The following is a 17,783-nucleotide window of genomic DNA, read 5'->3' as shown; positions in this document are numbered from 1 at the left end:
AACACAATCAATGTTTCATTACTTCTGTCTAGATTTTAGCTCCTAATTTCACTAGGCTCTTTTAAAAAAGACTAAAAATGGTATATTCTACAAAGAACAGGTAGTAACTTCCATTAAAAAAAACTTAATTCTCATTAATATCACATCAACTCACTAATTATAAATTTTAAAATAAATCAAGTTTTTAACCTACATCAATCAAAATTACACATAGTAATAACTTTCTATTTGAACTAGACCTTACCTCTATCCCATCAAAACACAGTTTGATAACTGGTACAAATGCCTCTTCAACAGCCTGTAAGAAAATTAAACAAGTTCAGTGACTCTGAAACTACACATTAGACCTATACTAGTTTTAGACCTTTTAAATGAATGTCATGCTTGAAACTGTTTAAACATAACTTAGCATAATGCCTGACACAGACAAGGTTCTCGGCAACTAGCTTTAAGCCACTAGGCTCTTGAATTAGACAACCTCAGTTCGAAACCTTGATTTCTGCCACTCAGATACGTGATCATGGCCAAACTGCTTTTTATTTTGTTTGCCTCATTTCCTGCTCTGTACACAAGATTACAGATTTATGATTTTATGCTTGTTGTAAAGAATAAAATGCAAGCATACACATTAAGTACTTTTTTTAAAAGGGTCTAGCAAATTGCAAGAGTTCAATAAATGAGGCTATATCATTGAATTCACTCAAGTGACTAAACTAATTTTTATAACTCCTCCCCTTTCAACCCAAACATTTACGCACTCTTAAATCTTTTACTTCTTCCTGTAATTTCAACTTATCATAGAATGAGGTGAAAAAGTCACTTCGATCAACATGTCTTGGTGCAACACACAACGCATCAATATCGGCACCTAAAAAAAATTAAGCCCATCAACCACTAATTACTATTACAAGAAAATTATTTATTTTGCATCTTATCATGGCAGTATTTGATAGTGAGAATCTGTTAACATTATATCGGTGAGCCTCTAAAAATTCACCCCTCCCCTTTAAAAAAAATTTACCATTCAGTATAGGAAAGACATAATCTTAGTTGATGGTATATGTTTTTTCCTGCAGCATCCTCTATTTGTAGTGGCCCAGGTGAACTGGGAGTCAAAGAAAGGTGACTCAGATAGGACTTTTATGGTGCAGAGGGAATTATGCCAGAATACACCCAACATCTTGATGTCATTAGTCATAGCCACATTCTTAGTGAAACAAAAAAAATACAGTTGTCTTCTATACATTATGTGACTGATGCTTTTAGGATCCTACCTGGCCCCTAAATGGAACCTACAGAATAAACTTCAAGAAGGACCAATGGCAAGAATCCAAAGAGGCAGACCATGGTAAGATAGTTATTATTAATTTAGAGCTTGATAGCAGGCTACTGAGTACACAGGGAGAACACAAAAAAAGATTATTCAAATCAATAACTGGGATCATAAGAGGGAGAGATCAATGTGGAATTAGGTCAACACAGTCATTTTCCTCAAAGACTCAAAAGCTGAGGCACTACACAGAAGGCTGTCTATTTAGCATATTCATGAAAGGCAAGAAGAGCACACAGTGCACAAGATACACCAAAAGCAAATGCAGCACTACTGGTACAGAGTAGTGGGAGATGAGGAGAATGATGCCAGAGCACAGAGAACGCTACACTTGCAGGCACTTTTAACATAGAGGCCAGTGGTTAACGGGTAAGAGTCCAGCCTCAGACTGCCTGGGTTAGAATCCTAGTTCTGCCAGGGGATGGATGGGAGAAACTGTTCAAGCCTTATTAACTCTTTTAGTCTCAGATTCCTGTTACATGAAAATAAGAGTACTGAGGAATACACAAGCTAACGAAGACCAAAACCTTTAATTAGCTCAGTCCTCAGTAAAAACAACTCAATAAATGTTCTCTGCCATGATGTTTTTATTGCGTATTTATCAGCACAGAGGAAAAAAATTACAAGTGTAAATAAGAAAATATTGACAGTGATTATCAATGGCCACAGATACATATTTTTTTGGTTTGTCTTTTGCTTACCTATAATAAAGCATGCAGAAATGAAAATCCACAAGTTTGGTTTTTTTAAAGCTTTAATTCATTTTTCTTCTGATTTCCAGACTGATATTCTTCAGGCAAAGGAAATGACATAGGGAGCAGCACCATCCAAAACTGACTCTCCACTGGGAAAAACGTTCTCTATCTGCACTTCCCAATACGATAACCACTAGCCATATGTGGCTCTTCAACACTTAAAATGTGGCTACTTCTATTGAGGAACTGAATTTTTAACTTTATTTAATTCTGCTTGGGACAATGCAGGTATAGAAAGCATCATTTTACACCTTTCTGCTTACCAAATTTAGGCTCCTTCAAGTTCTACTCTCTTCCATGCAAACCTAAGCTGTACAATACACCACAAGTAACTGAGATGGGTGTGTCATTATAATTTTTAAAAAATAAAAAAAGGATTCTTTCTCAAGATAATTAAAATATTTACCTTTTGTATGTACTCCTAATCTGTAAGATCCAAACGTAAAAATTTTTCCTCCAACATTTTCAATTACAGATTGTGGAAGATTCTGTTGAAACAAACAAAACAATGGTTATTTTGCCAGAGGAGCACAAAGGAAACTATTTCAGTTAACACTGTATATGTTTTTTAAAAAACACCCCAAATAAGATTTCAGTGCAAATTTGTAAAGACAGTAAACAAACTCCATAAGTTCTACAAAATACTAGGCCTTCGTAAATCAACCTAATTTGAAATTCAAGCAATTTTCAACTTTAAATGATTGATAGTGAATACCTATACTATTTTAGAATTTTGCCACATTTTTGGAAACCGCTATAAAGAAAACTAAGGTAGAGGAGATCATATGATTCTACAGGAGCAATTTTAGAATCAAAGATTTTATTCATGACAAAGACATTGCATAAATCATGAATGTTAAGAGTTTAACAAAAACACATATTCTGATTGCTTAAAAAAAAGGATCACATTCAATGATTATACCAAATATCCCACAGTACCTTAGAGCATAATTTTACCATATCAAAAGTGACTATAAAGCCAATATTGCAACATAACAGTTTAGTTTTTTAGATTTCCGAAAGGCTTGGATGGGAAGATTTTGAACAGAACTAAACTTACTGATGGTTTCTTAGAGTAGAAACATGAGGAAGGAGGAGAAAGAAAAGCATCTAAAAATCATCCCCCTGACCCCGGCACTACTATAAAGTACTTAACAGCACTGGTGGAAAGGATGACATCTGTCCAAACAAAAAACAATTTTAATGTGTGCTAGGTCAATATTTCTCTTTACTCTCTAATTCTTCAGTATAGTAAAATCTTATTCAGTACCAGAACATAAAAAAACCACTCCTCTCCACCTCCTGCGCCCCCAAAAATGACATGAAATGTTACTTCATACTCCAAAACCCCTAAAGATTCAAGGATTCCTTGTTTTAAAAGGGCACATTTCATCATCACTTGCAGAAAATAAACAACCTATATGCGCAAGATTACATTTTTTAAAGGTAGGCAAGGCCTTTGTCTTCCTATATTCAGATATTTAAAAACTCACTTGCAAAGTTGGACTGGTTATTTAAATTAAGCCAGCAAGACGTGTGGAGAAATAGGCTTTCAAAGGAAGTTAGGAAGAAAGCAGCTGTGAACAAAGATCTGCGGACATCTCTAGTAAAAGCACACTGATCTTTTGGATGAGCCCTCTCTAAGAGAACTGTTAAGAGAATGTAGTAGCCGCTAGCTACACTTCACTAATAAGCATCTGAAACGTAGTTAACGTGGCTAAGGTACTGAATGTTAAATCTTAGTTAATTTAAATTGAAATAGCCACATGTGTACCTAGTGTCTACTGCATTAGTACACTTTTAGACATTACTATGTTTATAGGTATTATAATAATTGTAACCCAAAACTTAAGATTTCTGAATTCAGGTCACAGAAAAAAATTTTCAATTGCAAAATTTTTTCTTTTTAATGTCTCAGGATATTAGATGGCAAACAAACCAGACAACTAAAGTAAAGTTGATATTTTATATCATTTCTCCCCCAAAATACTGTAAGTTAATCATAACTGTGTATTAAAGCAGTGGTTTCCAACCAGGGATGATTCTCCCCTCAGGGAACATATGGCAATGTTTGGAGACATGTTTGGTTGTCACAATTTGGGGGGACAGGGGGCAGGGGCAGTGCACCTAGCAGGAAAAGGCCAGGGACACTGTTTAACATCTTACAATGCACAGGATTGGTCCAACAATATCAATAGTGTCAACATCAAGAAACCCTGTATCAGTCTTAAAACTGGGGAAGAAATTCTCTCTACAAAAGATCAAAACTTGTGAAGCCTAACCTCTTTGGTCCCATTCTCTAACCAACTTACTACCTACAGAGTTAGGCTATAAAGAAAAAGACACAGACACATCTGCAGAGGAATGAGCATTAATTCCATTAATCCAAACAGTTTTTCTTACCCTCAGGAAAACCTGCAGTAAGAATTGTACCAAAAACTACAGGTTAAAAAAACCTACTAGGCATGCAAAACAAAACTATTTGAAACAAAGCTATCAATGAGACAGTACTCTTGATTCACCTTAAATAAAAGTCACTTCTGACCTTGTCTACTTGACTATGGCTTTAAACATCTAAGAAAAAGCCAGTGAAGCACAGCTGCTTCCTACACAAGGTGAGGAAAACACTAAATTCAAGAAATGAGTAAAACAGACTTGAACTTGGACATCTTTTGCTCAGCTCAAAAAGAACTTCCTTTTCAAAATCTCATTTGTAACAGACTCTATCAATGAGAAACATGCAGTATAGGGTCTCCAATTTAGAACACTCTTGTTGCTAAAGTTTTAATCAATTGCTTGAAATACATATACACTGTTTTAAGAAAACAGCATTATAAATTTGACTAAAACCAAAACATTTTAACTTTTCTTCTATGTCGACAGCCTCCCTCAGGTTTTCTTCTACCCTTGGTTCTCTTTCCATCAATTTTTCAGGTGTTTTATAGATTAAATACGCATTTTATGCTACCCTGGAAAACTTACCACTATTTATGTAATTTTTTTAAACGGGTCAAATGAATTCCACACACGACTAACTCTAAGAACATATTTCCTTCACCAGAAGCGCAGACATGGATTCCCCAGTCTGTGTAAGAGTTGTCATAGTAAAGCACTGGAACTCACAGAATGTTCTTTTATAAGACTAAAGACTTAGTTTGAGAGTCTACTACACGGGAAAAATACCTTGTTGTAGGATTCCTTAAAAGGTAATAAGATTCTCAGACATTTAATATACATTTTTAAAGCACCTTTTCAGAGAAACATCTATTATTTCTGTGAAGCATTTACGTAATTACTGAGTTTCAGCTTTGAAATGTTGCAACCAAAAAGTACTTATAAAAATCACTGGATTTAGGGGCTGGCCCCGTGGCCAAGTGGTTAAGTTCGCACGTTCCATTTCGGCAGCCTAGGATTCGCCGGTTCGGAGCCTGGGAGGGACCTGCACACCGCTTGTCAAGCTGTGCTGTGGTGGCGTCCCACATAGAAGAACTAGAATGACTTAGAACTAGGATATATAACTACGTACTGAGACTTTGGGGAGAAAAAAAAGAGGAAGATTAGCAACATATGTTAGCTCAGGGCCAATCTTCCTCACCAAAAAGCTTAATTAAAAAAAGAAAATTACAGAATTCAGTTCAGATTTTCCTGCTTTCAAAATAACTAGAAACAAAATATAAACTCTGGGGCTGGACCTGTGGCTGAGTGGTTAAGTCCACGCACTCCACTTCAGCGGCCCAGGGTTTCACTGGTTCGAATCCTGGGCACAGACACGGCACCACTCATCAGGCCATGCTCAGGCAGCGTCCCACACAGCACAACTACAAGGACCCACAACTAAAATATGCTACTATGTATTTTTATATATATATTCTGCTATCAATAGTCTAAAATGGACTCTGCATTAAAGACTCTAAATACACTCAAGTAAGAACAGGTTACATAAAACAAGTGCTGTGTTCAGTTGGTAAATTATTTCATATACAAATAAGTCACCTTACCTTGCTTTCACTGATTTCTCGTATCCACTCTTTTACCAGGTTATTTAATTTTCCCAAAATTAAAATCCTGTTGATAGAGCAAATATCAATCAAGTAGCAAGCTGTTTGTTAGTCCAGATCATTATCAATTAAGACGAAAAACAGTTTTCAATAGGTGGCTTCCTAAATCTTAACCCATTTTTTTTAAGTTATCAGAAACAAAGAACACAGTAATTAGCTATACGTATGCACTGTTACACTGGGTAAGGCATCCCTTTAGCTGAGTAATGCATTCTCCATTCTCCTGACAATTCTGTACTATAACCAAAAGCATCAAAAATCAAAATTAAGGAATAGAATTCTACGTAGAAGAAAGTTTTCTCCAATTATCACTCTTGTCTAAAACAGGGAGAAAAATTCTGATATTCTAAGTAGAGAATGCCTCAAAATCAGTTTCTTACGCTAACAAAAAATTATCAATTAAAAAATATACAGGCCAGCCCAGTGGTGTAACGGTTAAGGTCACACGCTCCGCTTCAGGAGCCTAGGTGTGCCAGTTTGGATGCTGAGAGCAGATCAACACATCGCTTTATCAAGCCATGCTGTGGCAGGCATCCCACATATAATAGAGGGAAATGGGCACAGATGTTAGCTCAGGGCCAATCTTCCTCAGCAAAAAGAGGAGGATTGGCAGCAGATGTTAGTTCAGGGCTAATCTTTCTCAAAAAGTGTGTGTCTGTGTATTTACCTGCGCTGCAGTTCCTCTTCCTCTTCAAAAACCCCAAAGGGCTTCAGAGTCTCAATGAGTTTCTGTGTAAGCAGGCAGTCAGTCTCCTTGGGGGCTGCTAAGCTGATAGGAGAGGTAATGCCATAATGCTTCTGTGGCGGCTGTGTTTGTTGTGATCCCTGCGTTGTAACTGGACTACAAACGGAATTGGATAAAATTACTGCCAAAAGATGTCTACAATTTGAAACAAATTAGCATGACTAGACAAACTGCTTTACTAAGATGTATTTCTAAACATAGTTGATTTACTGCCATACCAAAAAAAACTTTACTTTCAAATGATATTTTACTTGTCTCACAAAAAAAGTAACCAAAAGCAAATGACCAAATAGAACACATTTCACCTCCCACTCCAAGGATTTTTTTTTTAACTTTTGTCACTACCAAAATATCTAAATAAACTACAAATAAGAATTCAGTTCAAATATGGATTTGAGAAATGCAATCTAGAATATAGTGAACTTCTGAAATATCTTACTTCTTGAAAAGGAGCCAAAATCTGTTACAATGTTATTTCTAAAGCAATGATAAACATACTACAAAAAACATTATTTAGCCAACACAAGAGACTCCTCAAATGGAACTTAACATCTGACTCACAGTGAAAAAACTCATAGATAATAGGGCAAATAACAGAAACATAATGGACATAACTTCAGGGGGAAGAACCATATTCACACTAAGCTTGTTAAAGATTTTTGGTGAAAGATTTACACTTCAACAATGATTCTAGTCTAAAAGTCTTATGCATCTTAAGAGAAATTCCAGGTTTTTACAACCAACAGGATTTTAATATAACTGGTAAAAAGGCATGGCATGCTTTAGGAAATTAATATGATTCGATTATTTTTTGGTGAAACCAATTCTTGTTTTTTATTTTCCCTATTGAAATAATTAACTTTATAAGCGAATGGACAAGGACTCCAAAGGTGAGTCGCACAATTACCATTTAAAAACTAACAAGTCGAGTAACATATAAAACCAGGAAGGGCTAAGGAAAGAACCTAACAACTGGAGGAGTTATTTCCCCCAAATTCTGTTCCTTAAGAAATTAAGTATTTATTTCATACACACACACACTCCAGTTTTTTTCAAGTTCTAAATACACTTTTCTTTTTAAAATTAAAGTGCAATAATCTAGTAAGCAACACACGCCAAGTCCAAGAATCCTACGCAGTAAGTCCCACTATGCATTTACTGCCTATTCCCCGGGTCCTGGTTTATGCTGTGACTGCTGGCCTGCGTTTTGCATTCTGTCTTCTGCTATCAGCACAGGCCTAAGAACGCCAGGAAGCCCATACTGCTTGTTACTAATTAGTCACTGGTGTACATCACCTAGTCAGTGTCGCCTGGTCTAGTTAGGCATCGTTTCAATTTTCATTCAGATTTTACAGTAACATTTACTAAATATGAATCAGACTTATATCTCAGCAATTAATTCGTGCCAGATCACTTTCTCTTACTCCTTTAATCTAAACTGCACAGCGCTACAAGGCTATAATGTTAATTCAGAGCTGGAGATCTACATGAGCACCAAGCAATGTCTGAAGACTAAATATCTTACATTAATGTTCTATTTCTCAAATTTATGTAGTATCTCCTATGATTAAAATATACAAATTAACGTAAGTGTAAATACATTCATAATGTCTTGGTTAATACACATTTTCATCAATCAACAAATAGTTATCAGGTTCCATAAAACTAGCATCAAAAAGGTAGCCCTTAAAACTGCCTAACCATTTGAGAGAACCCTCCTTCACACCATATTCTAATAGAGTTCAGATAAATTAGTTATTAAATGTAAAAAGGTACACTTAGCACATATCCCAGCATAATTATATTCTCTTGTACTGTTCCTTGCTTCATGCGAGTTACTTCAAGTAAGCTATAGCCCTTCATGATTATCCCAGGACTATAGATACTTTAATAAATGATTTTAACGTGAGTAGAGCCAGAAACGAAAACAAGTGCAAAGTTCATTCTAGCTAGACTTGGTTCAAGCAAGGAGAGCTTTCAAGTGTAAACTGAATTCACGTTTTCACAACTTCAAGAAAAAACCTCTTTTGGATTTTCTTTTTTGTTTTGAGCACGGAGTCTATTTCTTTCTCTTCCGTTCTGAAGGGGTTAAATTTATTACCAGTTGAGTGGATCATCAACAGAATATGAGTATACCCCTCTGTGGGGTTAAGCTCCTCACTTATCTTTCCCATTTTTTTCTTTCTCAAATATTCAGGGTTTTCACTGTCATACAAAAAACAATGCTTTGAAAGCCCTGTCTACTTCAACTATATTTACCAGAACTTAGATAAAAACTCAGATTTCTAAATTCACACCAAGTCTGTTCACCCTAATGTGAAAAAAATCTTCATGTCTACATCAGTTTCCACATTAACATTTTGATGAGGAAACAAATCATATGCAAGCTGTAAATTTTTATTTACTTTATTCAAAATGTCACATCATCCAAGAATAAATGACATTTATTTGTTCCACCTAATTCAAGAAAGAACATATATAGCATATATCTATATATGTATACGTACAGAACATACACTAATTCAAGTACAGAACACACACTAATTCAAGAAAGAACACATATAAAAAAATAAATCACAACCAAATAAAAGGAAAGAAACAAATACATGTTCTCGAAGTTATAAGATACCTGTGCCTCTAATAAAAACGGCTTAATCTAGTTTAAGTGGCTGGACTAGGAATTCCAGGCTGTCAGATACTCTGAATGTCAAAAATGTCCCAAGTAGCGGGGTCGGCCCAGTGGCGCAGCAGTTAAGTGCACACGTTCCGCTTCAGCGGCCCGGGGTTCGCCGGTTCGGATCCTGGGTGTAGACATGGCACTGCTTGGCATCCCACATATAAAGTAGAGGAAGATGGGCACCCATGTTAGCTCAGGGCCAGTCTTCCTCAGCAAAAAGAGGAGGACTGGCAGCAGATGTTAGCTCAGGGCTAATCTTCCTCAAAAAAAAATAAAAAGTCCCAAGTAGAAATATTAATCAAAATTGTACTTTAAATGGATGAAGTCAAGAATTTCCATTTAATTTTGATATGAGAAATTAAGGAAAGGGATAAAACAACTCAAGGATCTTTTTGTTACTGTTCTGCTTCTAACAAGACAAAAATACAAACTCCAATATTGGGTAATTAGAAGGATTCTGGTTTGCAGACTCTCTCCTGGAACCATACAGCAGACAGCTATCAATCCCAAGAATGCAAAGCTCTTCCTCCCATTCTTGAACACATTAGGCATCTGCCCACGTCTATCACTTTCAAGAGACATTTTTACCAGTAGTTAGTTTTCTTCAGACATTACTCTATTTAAAAATAAACTTCTACAATTATGTAAAAGAATGAGGGGGGAAAACTAAATACAGAGGTACAGTATTTGTGATTCATTAAAAATTTTTTCTGGTTTTCAATATCAAGAACACTTGTGCCTTTCCTAAGCAATTGGTTTATTTTCATCTCATGAATACGATTTGTATTTACCTTTAGGAACTGCCTGAAAGCTTAGATGGAAACGGGTGGCTATCCAGCAAGTTCTCTACAAAATCCAAAAATCACTGTATTTCTGTAAGAACTATTTTTAGTACCCTAATTTCTTGCTCTGTTTTATATCTCTGTCCTGGCTCTTCCTTTTCACCCACCTTTAATGTAAACATTCTAACACGTTAGTTTTTAACACATGACTAAAGCATTCTTAAAAGTCTTAATCCTTTCTGGATCACAGTAACATATAAATACATACCTAAAAATACAGTACATATATCAATTTTGCCCCCTCTCAAAAGACAGCCAAATACTCCTTCCTCGGTCCTACCCTTTTGAGAGGAGGGGGGAAGAGGGCACAGTGTTAAATATTTTCAGAATTCTTCTCTCCCTTAGAACACAGGGTATTTTCTTTACAATATTTAAAATATCCTTGTCAAGGCAAAGCTCACAGGACACATGCCCATCTTTCCTTTTAATTTTTTTTTTTATTTTAACAACATTCTATATAACAATTCCACTCCAACTACTTCAGTTCGGACTCTTGGCACTTTGGTCGCACTCCTTCCTTCTACTCCCTAGCCATGCCAGCCCACCATGCATACTGCGACCAAGCATATCTTCCTAAAACACAGTTTCCTCAAAAACTTCCATGACTTCTGGTGAGAGCATTCAAAACTCTGTCTACAAAGCCTGCTCTCAACTCAGAAGCAATGTGATAAAGCAGAAACAGAGAAAGCAGGTCTGATTATCACTCTAGTTTCACTTCAGCCACTAGTTCTATTATTCTCGGTAAGTTGCACTTCCATGGATTTACCTTAGAATTTATTATACTTCTTCTCTACGTTGGATAGCAAACTAGGAATTTAGAAACTATAACCCATTTACAACACTAAAGAGCAGTTTCCAAACATAGAAAGTTTTTAAACCAATACTCAAAGAAAAGTCCATCCTTTCCACATGGTAGGCTGTCCAAGACCTTTCTAATTAGGATAAATATTTAGGGACTTAGAAAGAATAGCAATATTTTTGTGAAATTAGCATATGATTGTAGGCTGCTTATTTAAGCTAGACATTTGTTTCAAAAGTTTAGGCAACCAACTTAACCAATATGTATACACTTTGAAATACCAAGAAGTACTTTGGCAAGGTAATCATAAAGCTAACTCAAACAGTGCAAGTTCCTATGATTTGTTAACTGTAGTTTAGTGGCCATACATCCAAACAGTCAAAGTATGATAATCTCTGGATATATCATACTGATAACCATTTCAAGTCAGTGAGAAAAGTATGGAATACTCAATGGCTTTGGTTATGCATAAAAATACCTAAATTCCAGAGGCCGTGATATTTCAAAATATTTTATAAGAACTATAGATTATTTCAAAATATTAAAGAAAATGAAGAACATTATTTAAGAACATTATTAAATATACAGTACCATATTTAAGCAAGACACAAAACCCAAAAGCCGTAAACAAAAAGAGATTTGCCTACATAAAAATACTGCAACTTTTTACATAGCAAAACATTATAAGCAAAGCTAAAGCAAATGATAAGTGAGGAAAATAATATGCAACCTATGCCAAAACAATAATATTCTTAATACATAAAAAATTCTTAAATCAACTAAAAAAAGCTTCACTGCAAATCAGGGAAGCAAATTAAGACAACCATTTTTCTGCCAGATTGGAGAAAAAGAAAGTTGATGTACATCTGGTAAAAACGAAAGACTTATTACAAACCTCCAGTGTTGGCAATGGTGTAAGAAAATGAGCACTCTTATCCATCGCAATGGAAGTGAACTTGGTACGTCATTTTAAAAAGCAATCTGGCAATATTCATCAAAATTAAAAATGCTTATATCAACTTTAAAAGTGTGGCAAGCAACTTCACCTCTAGCAGTGTATCTTACAGAAGAAACACTAGGACACAGGACTCAAACTGAAGGCCCTTGAAGTTGGAAGACATATCTTCTTTAATTGACAACACATTTTTAACAGATAAAATATTATATAAAAATTCAAATTTCCAGCTGCTCCTGGGGTGGGGATACAATGGATCAGAAGGCAAGTCAAACATGGGCCCAAAATCCTGTACAACAACAATAAGCTTGAAATGAGCAGTATCTGGTCTATCCCAGGATTATCTCCTATAGATGGGACAGGCTTTGTATTTGTAAACAAACACCTCTTGATCCCACAGGCTCTGGAATTTGACCCTTCTCATAGGAACAACACAAAAAGATATCCAAGGTTGTTCCCTGGAGCACCGTATACAATGCACTAATAAAGTGGAAACCACCTAAATATCCATTAACACACAACTGGTGAATTATAATAAACTCTTACAATGTAACACTGCGCCATATAAAAAGAATGAGGTAGTTATTACATGTAGTAGCATGGAAAGATGCCCACAGTATGTCAGGTGAGAAAAGACACAGAATTATGATAATAGTTGTTATTTACTGAAGCCTCAACAGATTCGAGGTAGTGTGTCATGCACTTTACATTATTCCCAATTGTTCCCAACAACTCTAGTATTAACTGTCTCCATTTCACAATGAAGAAACTAAAGAGAGAAAGGCTTAACAAAACCCACTGGGCCAGGGAACCCAGGCATCTGACCGTACTTGTAACCTCTATGCTGAAGTACCTCTGTACACCTTTCACAATATATAGTTGTCTATCTCTAAAAATTTGTGTTCTATCTATACATGCATAGAAACACACCACGCAAAACCGATATGGGAGAATTTCATTTTATAAAGTTTTGTTCCAACTTATTTTCAAAAATATATATTAATAATGTCATATAAAAGTTGAAAATCATCTAATTCCACTATCCACCATTAAATTAAGTTAGTGATATTAAGGAGGCTAAAATCACTCTGTAAAATCATACCCTGGTAGCAAGGGACACCAAACAAACGCTCGATTTAAAATAATTAGCTTTTCAGTTTCTGGTAATAAAAATAGTATTTTAAAGAAGTGAAGTAAAACAAGACTTTAAAAATGGATTTTTCAGCGCAATACTCTGTGGCTATAAAAAGTGAATACAAAGCAAATCATGCTGTATTTATTACTCAAAAAATCTAAGGCATCCAAGGCTATTAACTTCATCAACCTAATTTTCCTAAAAGCACCTTTTTCTCACTTAACTTGTTTTTGTCAGAAAGTACAGTACTTATTAGGCTGAAATTTACTGAACTCTTAAATATGTAAAGACAGTGGTAAAATCAGGAATACAAAGATAGTTTCTGTTCTCAGTGACAATCTCAAATTTGGTCTGAGATTCAAATCCTTAAACAACAAATAAGTACAAAGTAAAAACTTAAATATTACAGAAACAAAGACTCAAGGCTATGCTGAAGGAAAAGATTAAGGAGGTGTGCACTCTAAATGACTGCGAGAGAGAAGGCGAAAAGGGCCTTCTTGGCAGATGACTCACACAAAAAGAAAGGACAACAAATCAATGGTATTTTCCCAAACAGTTTAATGTTTACAAACTTTGCATCCCAATTAACCGAAGCTCAGGCTGCTGAGGAATCCCTGTCTCCTCATGTTGGGCATCTGGAATATGTTGTGGCCCATGGTATCAAGAGGGTCAAGTGCCTCAAAATTTATAGCTACCAGCCAACAGAAAATACTTTTATGATTTCTTCTTAGTTTTAGCCAGTCAAGTTAAAACGGAAAGCTTAACCTGCTTGATATTATTCTTTGGAAGCAATTGGACAAATCACAATAATTTACTTAATGTAACAATTCACCACAGCATAATTTGCCGTTTAAAGGCCTTAACCTTAAACACAATGTGCCCATTCAGATTATGCGGGGGGGGGGGGGAAGCACTGGACAGAAAAGGTCTAAGAGATCTCTCTAAAGTATCTGAATGTGCAGTAAATATTAATTCTTAGCAGAAATAATACAATCTCCTCTTTCAAAAGAAGTTTAACATACGATATTTTAATTTTACTAGTAGCTTAGAGTCAAGCACATAGCCAAGACAATGTATTTGCTTGCTAAGAAATTATTCTAAGGAAGGCCAATTCGCCTGCCATGTGTTCTGTGTATATTCTTAAAATATTCCAGATGGATCATCCAGCCAATATTTGGTAAGCAGCAGCAGAAGCTCAAACACAGATGAAGTAATAGTTTATGCTCAAGGGGAATAAATTATGATGAATCCCAAGGCCAAATTTTGGAAATATAAGGTTGATTATGTAGGGAAGGGGTACTTGTTCTTTAATTACAAGGACCGACCAGGTTATTTTTCCGTCCCTCCCAAGGTCACTTCCAAATGCTCCCTTGCCCTCTCTCCAAAGGGGCTAGAAGTTAAAAAAGAAACAAACAAACAAAAAGACCCAGCCAAACCACAGCACTCCTGCATAAATTTGCCAAATACAACCTGAAAATGAAGGGAGTGTAAATAAAGTAGAATTTGAAAAAGTATAAAAATATATCAGACAGGAATAATCAAAATACATTAAGTGATAGTATTCTAACCATTATCTCCAGGAAATACAAATTTAGATGCTTCTGATGACCAAAATGACATGAACACCATTCTTAACCCAAAAACTAGAAAAAACTACCACAAAATGCAAGTTTTCTGGACAAAATATACAGGGTATACAAATTGGAAAGACAATTCTATGAGAGAAGAGGAAAAAAGTGAAGTTATCTAGGGGCCAGCTAGGCAGTGTGGTGGTTAAGTTTGCATGCTCTGCTTCGGAGACTCAGGGTTTGAAGATCCCATGCACGGACCTACACATCGCTCATCAGGCCATGCTGGGGTGGCGTCCTACATACAAAGTAGAGGAAGCCTGGCACAGATGTTAGCTGAGGGTCCATCTGCCTCACCAAAAAAAACCCAAAACAATAAAACAAAAAGTAAAGACATCTAACAAAACCCCTACATTTTTTCTTTCTCAAATCGTTGGATTTCCACAAAAGAGAATGCTATACAATTCCACAGACGTACAACCCAAAGATTAAAAAAAAACAATAAATAAGTTCCACGGAAGGCAGTGGTCACAAAATGGAGTCTGTAAGTGGTAAATCTGTACATGGCTTTAAATAAATAAAACAAAGTCAGTAAAAATACATACTAAGATCTTAGGTTCTACAGTATCTTATACATTAGGTATACTACAAGTATATAATAAATATATGCTACCAGTAAAAAATTTGAGACTCAAATGTTCTACACACAAAAAACTTGATCTTGAAAATTAATTCTAATTAAGACACAAAAACAGACTCCAACTGAGCTGATCAAACATAGTTCCCAACAAGGTCCAGAGGACATGGTATAGTACTGGAATGAGACCAGAACACGGAACCCACAGTGGAATTAAGCCAAATCCACAATTCAGCACCCTTAAGACCTCTGGACAAGCGACTACTGTGAGCCTCAATTTAACCAACTTTAAGGGGAACTAATACCTCCTGCAACATAAACTGAGATTGTGCAACTATTTAAAGCTGAATAATCAGAACAAAGAACATATAGGAAAAAAGACATGCCTCCCACCCCACCAAACATGAGAAACAGCGAGGAATCCAAATGGCCTCATTTTGCCTGAATGTAGCTTTTATAAACTTGCCTAGATGCAACTGAAGGTGAAATTTAATTGTAATGCTAAATTAAAGACCGCTTAGTTACCAAGGAATGGAATGTTCTGATGAATGAAAACATTTTAAAAGTTACATATGATCAAGACTGAAGGCTTTTAGCCTTAGGGGGTGGGAGGTGGGATCAGGGGAAGAGGAACTGAACAGACTCATAAATTTACTCAACTTCAATGCCTTCCTTTCCAACTTCTCCATCAACAAGCATGAACTGAAAACAAGCTTAAGGTAAAATACCACATTGCAAAACCACAACCAACATTTATTAAGCAGCAAGCAATTCACCACAAAATCGCTAAATCCTAAAATGCACGAATCAAAATCTCTCAGAGTTAGAAGTTAGATCGTCACTAACAACAAAAAACATCTTAAAATCAGGTCTGTGTCCATTCCTCCAGACTGTGTTAAAACACCACCAGGGATGCTGCACTGACACCACCGCTGAAACAGCAGCCAGCTGGGGCAGCGGCCCACTGTTACTACACAGCAGCAGTGCTCAAACTTTCTGGGCTTAGGACCCTTTTAGATTCTTAAAATTCATTGAAGACCCCAAAGAACTTTTGTTTATGTGAATTATGTCTGCCAATATGAACTGCATTGGAAATTATAACCGGAATTTTTTTAAATGTTTATTCATGTAAGTAACAAGAAATCTATTACATGTTAACATAAATAACCTTTTTAAAAATAACTTTTCCAAAACAAAAATTTAGTGAGGAGAATGGCACTTTTACATTTTTGCAAATCTCTAATTCTGACTTAATCAAAGACAGCTGGATTCCCATATCTGCTTCTGCATTCAATCCCTTTCTGTAAGTTGAAGAAACCTGGCATCACACCATTGTAACTGGAAAAGAGTATTTTAATAGCCCTTTCAAATAACTGGACATTCTTTGATACCACACCGAAACTCCACAAGTGGTAATTTCTTAAAGATTAGTTACAGTACAAAAGCTGAAACCCTATCAATAAACCTTATGTACTCTGCTGCACTAAAATTCATTGATCTACCTCGCACTTTAAATGCATCTTTTACCTATGTATTTCATTCAATCAAGATTTGTGGTTCGGAAAATGTGGGTTCACTGAATTATGCATATCTTCCAAATGTTGACATAATATTATAGAATATCAAAAAACCTACATTCATTCATATCATCACCAAGCCAATCAGAAACATTTTTAATTATTGAGAAGCTGTCAAGCTCACAATGGCAGAAACAAGCTTTGCAGAATTCTACTTATTGCTTGAAAGCTCAAATTTTATCACTGGCCACAAACACTGTCAGTTCCTTACAAAAACAGGCTCTCTTACAAAAACAGGCTCTCCTCGTTTTCAAGTAAATGCTAAATAGTCAAGAATCCATGGTTCATCACTTGTCCCTTCAGGTAAAAATACAGCTCCAGGAGAAAAGCACTAGTTTAGCTGGCAAATCAAATACATGTGCTCTTCTGAAAACAACCATTCTACTTTTTAGTACACAGTTTTACATGCAGTTCCCATTTATCACAGCATACTTAAAAGATAAACTGTAGGATGAAGAGACTTAACATTTTCTCCGCTTTATCAAGGACTTTTTAAAAAATTGTCTCTGTGTGTGTGTGTGTGTGCAGTGAAGAAAGACGACGACTACCAGGACAACATGGTGTTTCTGCCTTGATTCTTCCTAAGGCAGGAACAGCATTACCCAGCATTGCTTTTGCACCAGTGGTGCAAATGTCAAGGGAATAAAACGACCTAACATTTCCGTACTCTGGAAATAGTTTGGATTTTATGTACTCCCTGAAAGG

At 35.9% G+C, this 17,783-nt stretch overlaps 1 protein-coding gene across 4 annotated transcripts in view; it reads right to left on the bottom strand.

Annotated features, from left to right (window-relative positions):
* The window catches only part of PAPOLA (poly(A) polymerase alpha), a 56,625-nt gene that overhangs the window by 35,606 nt on the left and 3,236 nt on the right, over positions 1–17,783 (bottom strand). For all 4 annotated transcript variants that reach the window (XM_070514276.1, XM_070514278.1, XM_070514277.1 and 1 more), the window contains exons 2-6: positions 6,811–6,984; positions 6,084–6,150; positions 2,492–2,573; positions 759–868; positions 245–298 (exon numbers count right to left, since the gene is read on the bottom strand). In XM_070514276.1, coding sequence (XP_070370377.1) covers positions 245–298; positions 759–868; positions 2,492–2,573; positions 6,084–6,150; positions 6,811–6,984 — 487 coding nt within the window. The remainder of the gene's footprint in view (positions 1–244; positions 299–758; positions 869–2,491; positions 2,574–6,083; positions 6,151–6,810; positions 6,985–17,783) is intronic.

The sequence above is a fragment of the Equus asinus genome, chromosome 7 (assembly GCF_041296235.1).
Source record: "Equus asinus isolate D_3611 breed Donkey chromosome 7, EquAss-T2T_v2, whole genome shotgun sequence".
Classification (NCBI taxonomy): domain Eukaryota; kingdom Metazoa; phylum Chordata; class Mammalia; order Perissodactyla; family Equidae; genus Equus; species Equus asinus.
This window is presented reverse-complemented; position numbering and strand designations above follow the sequence as displayed.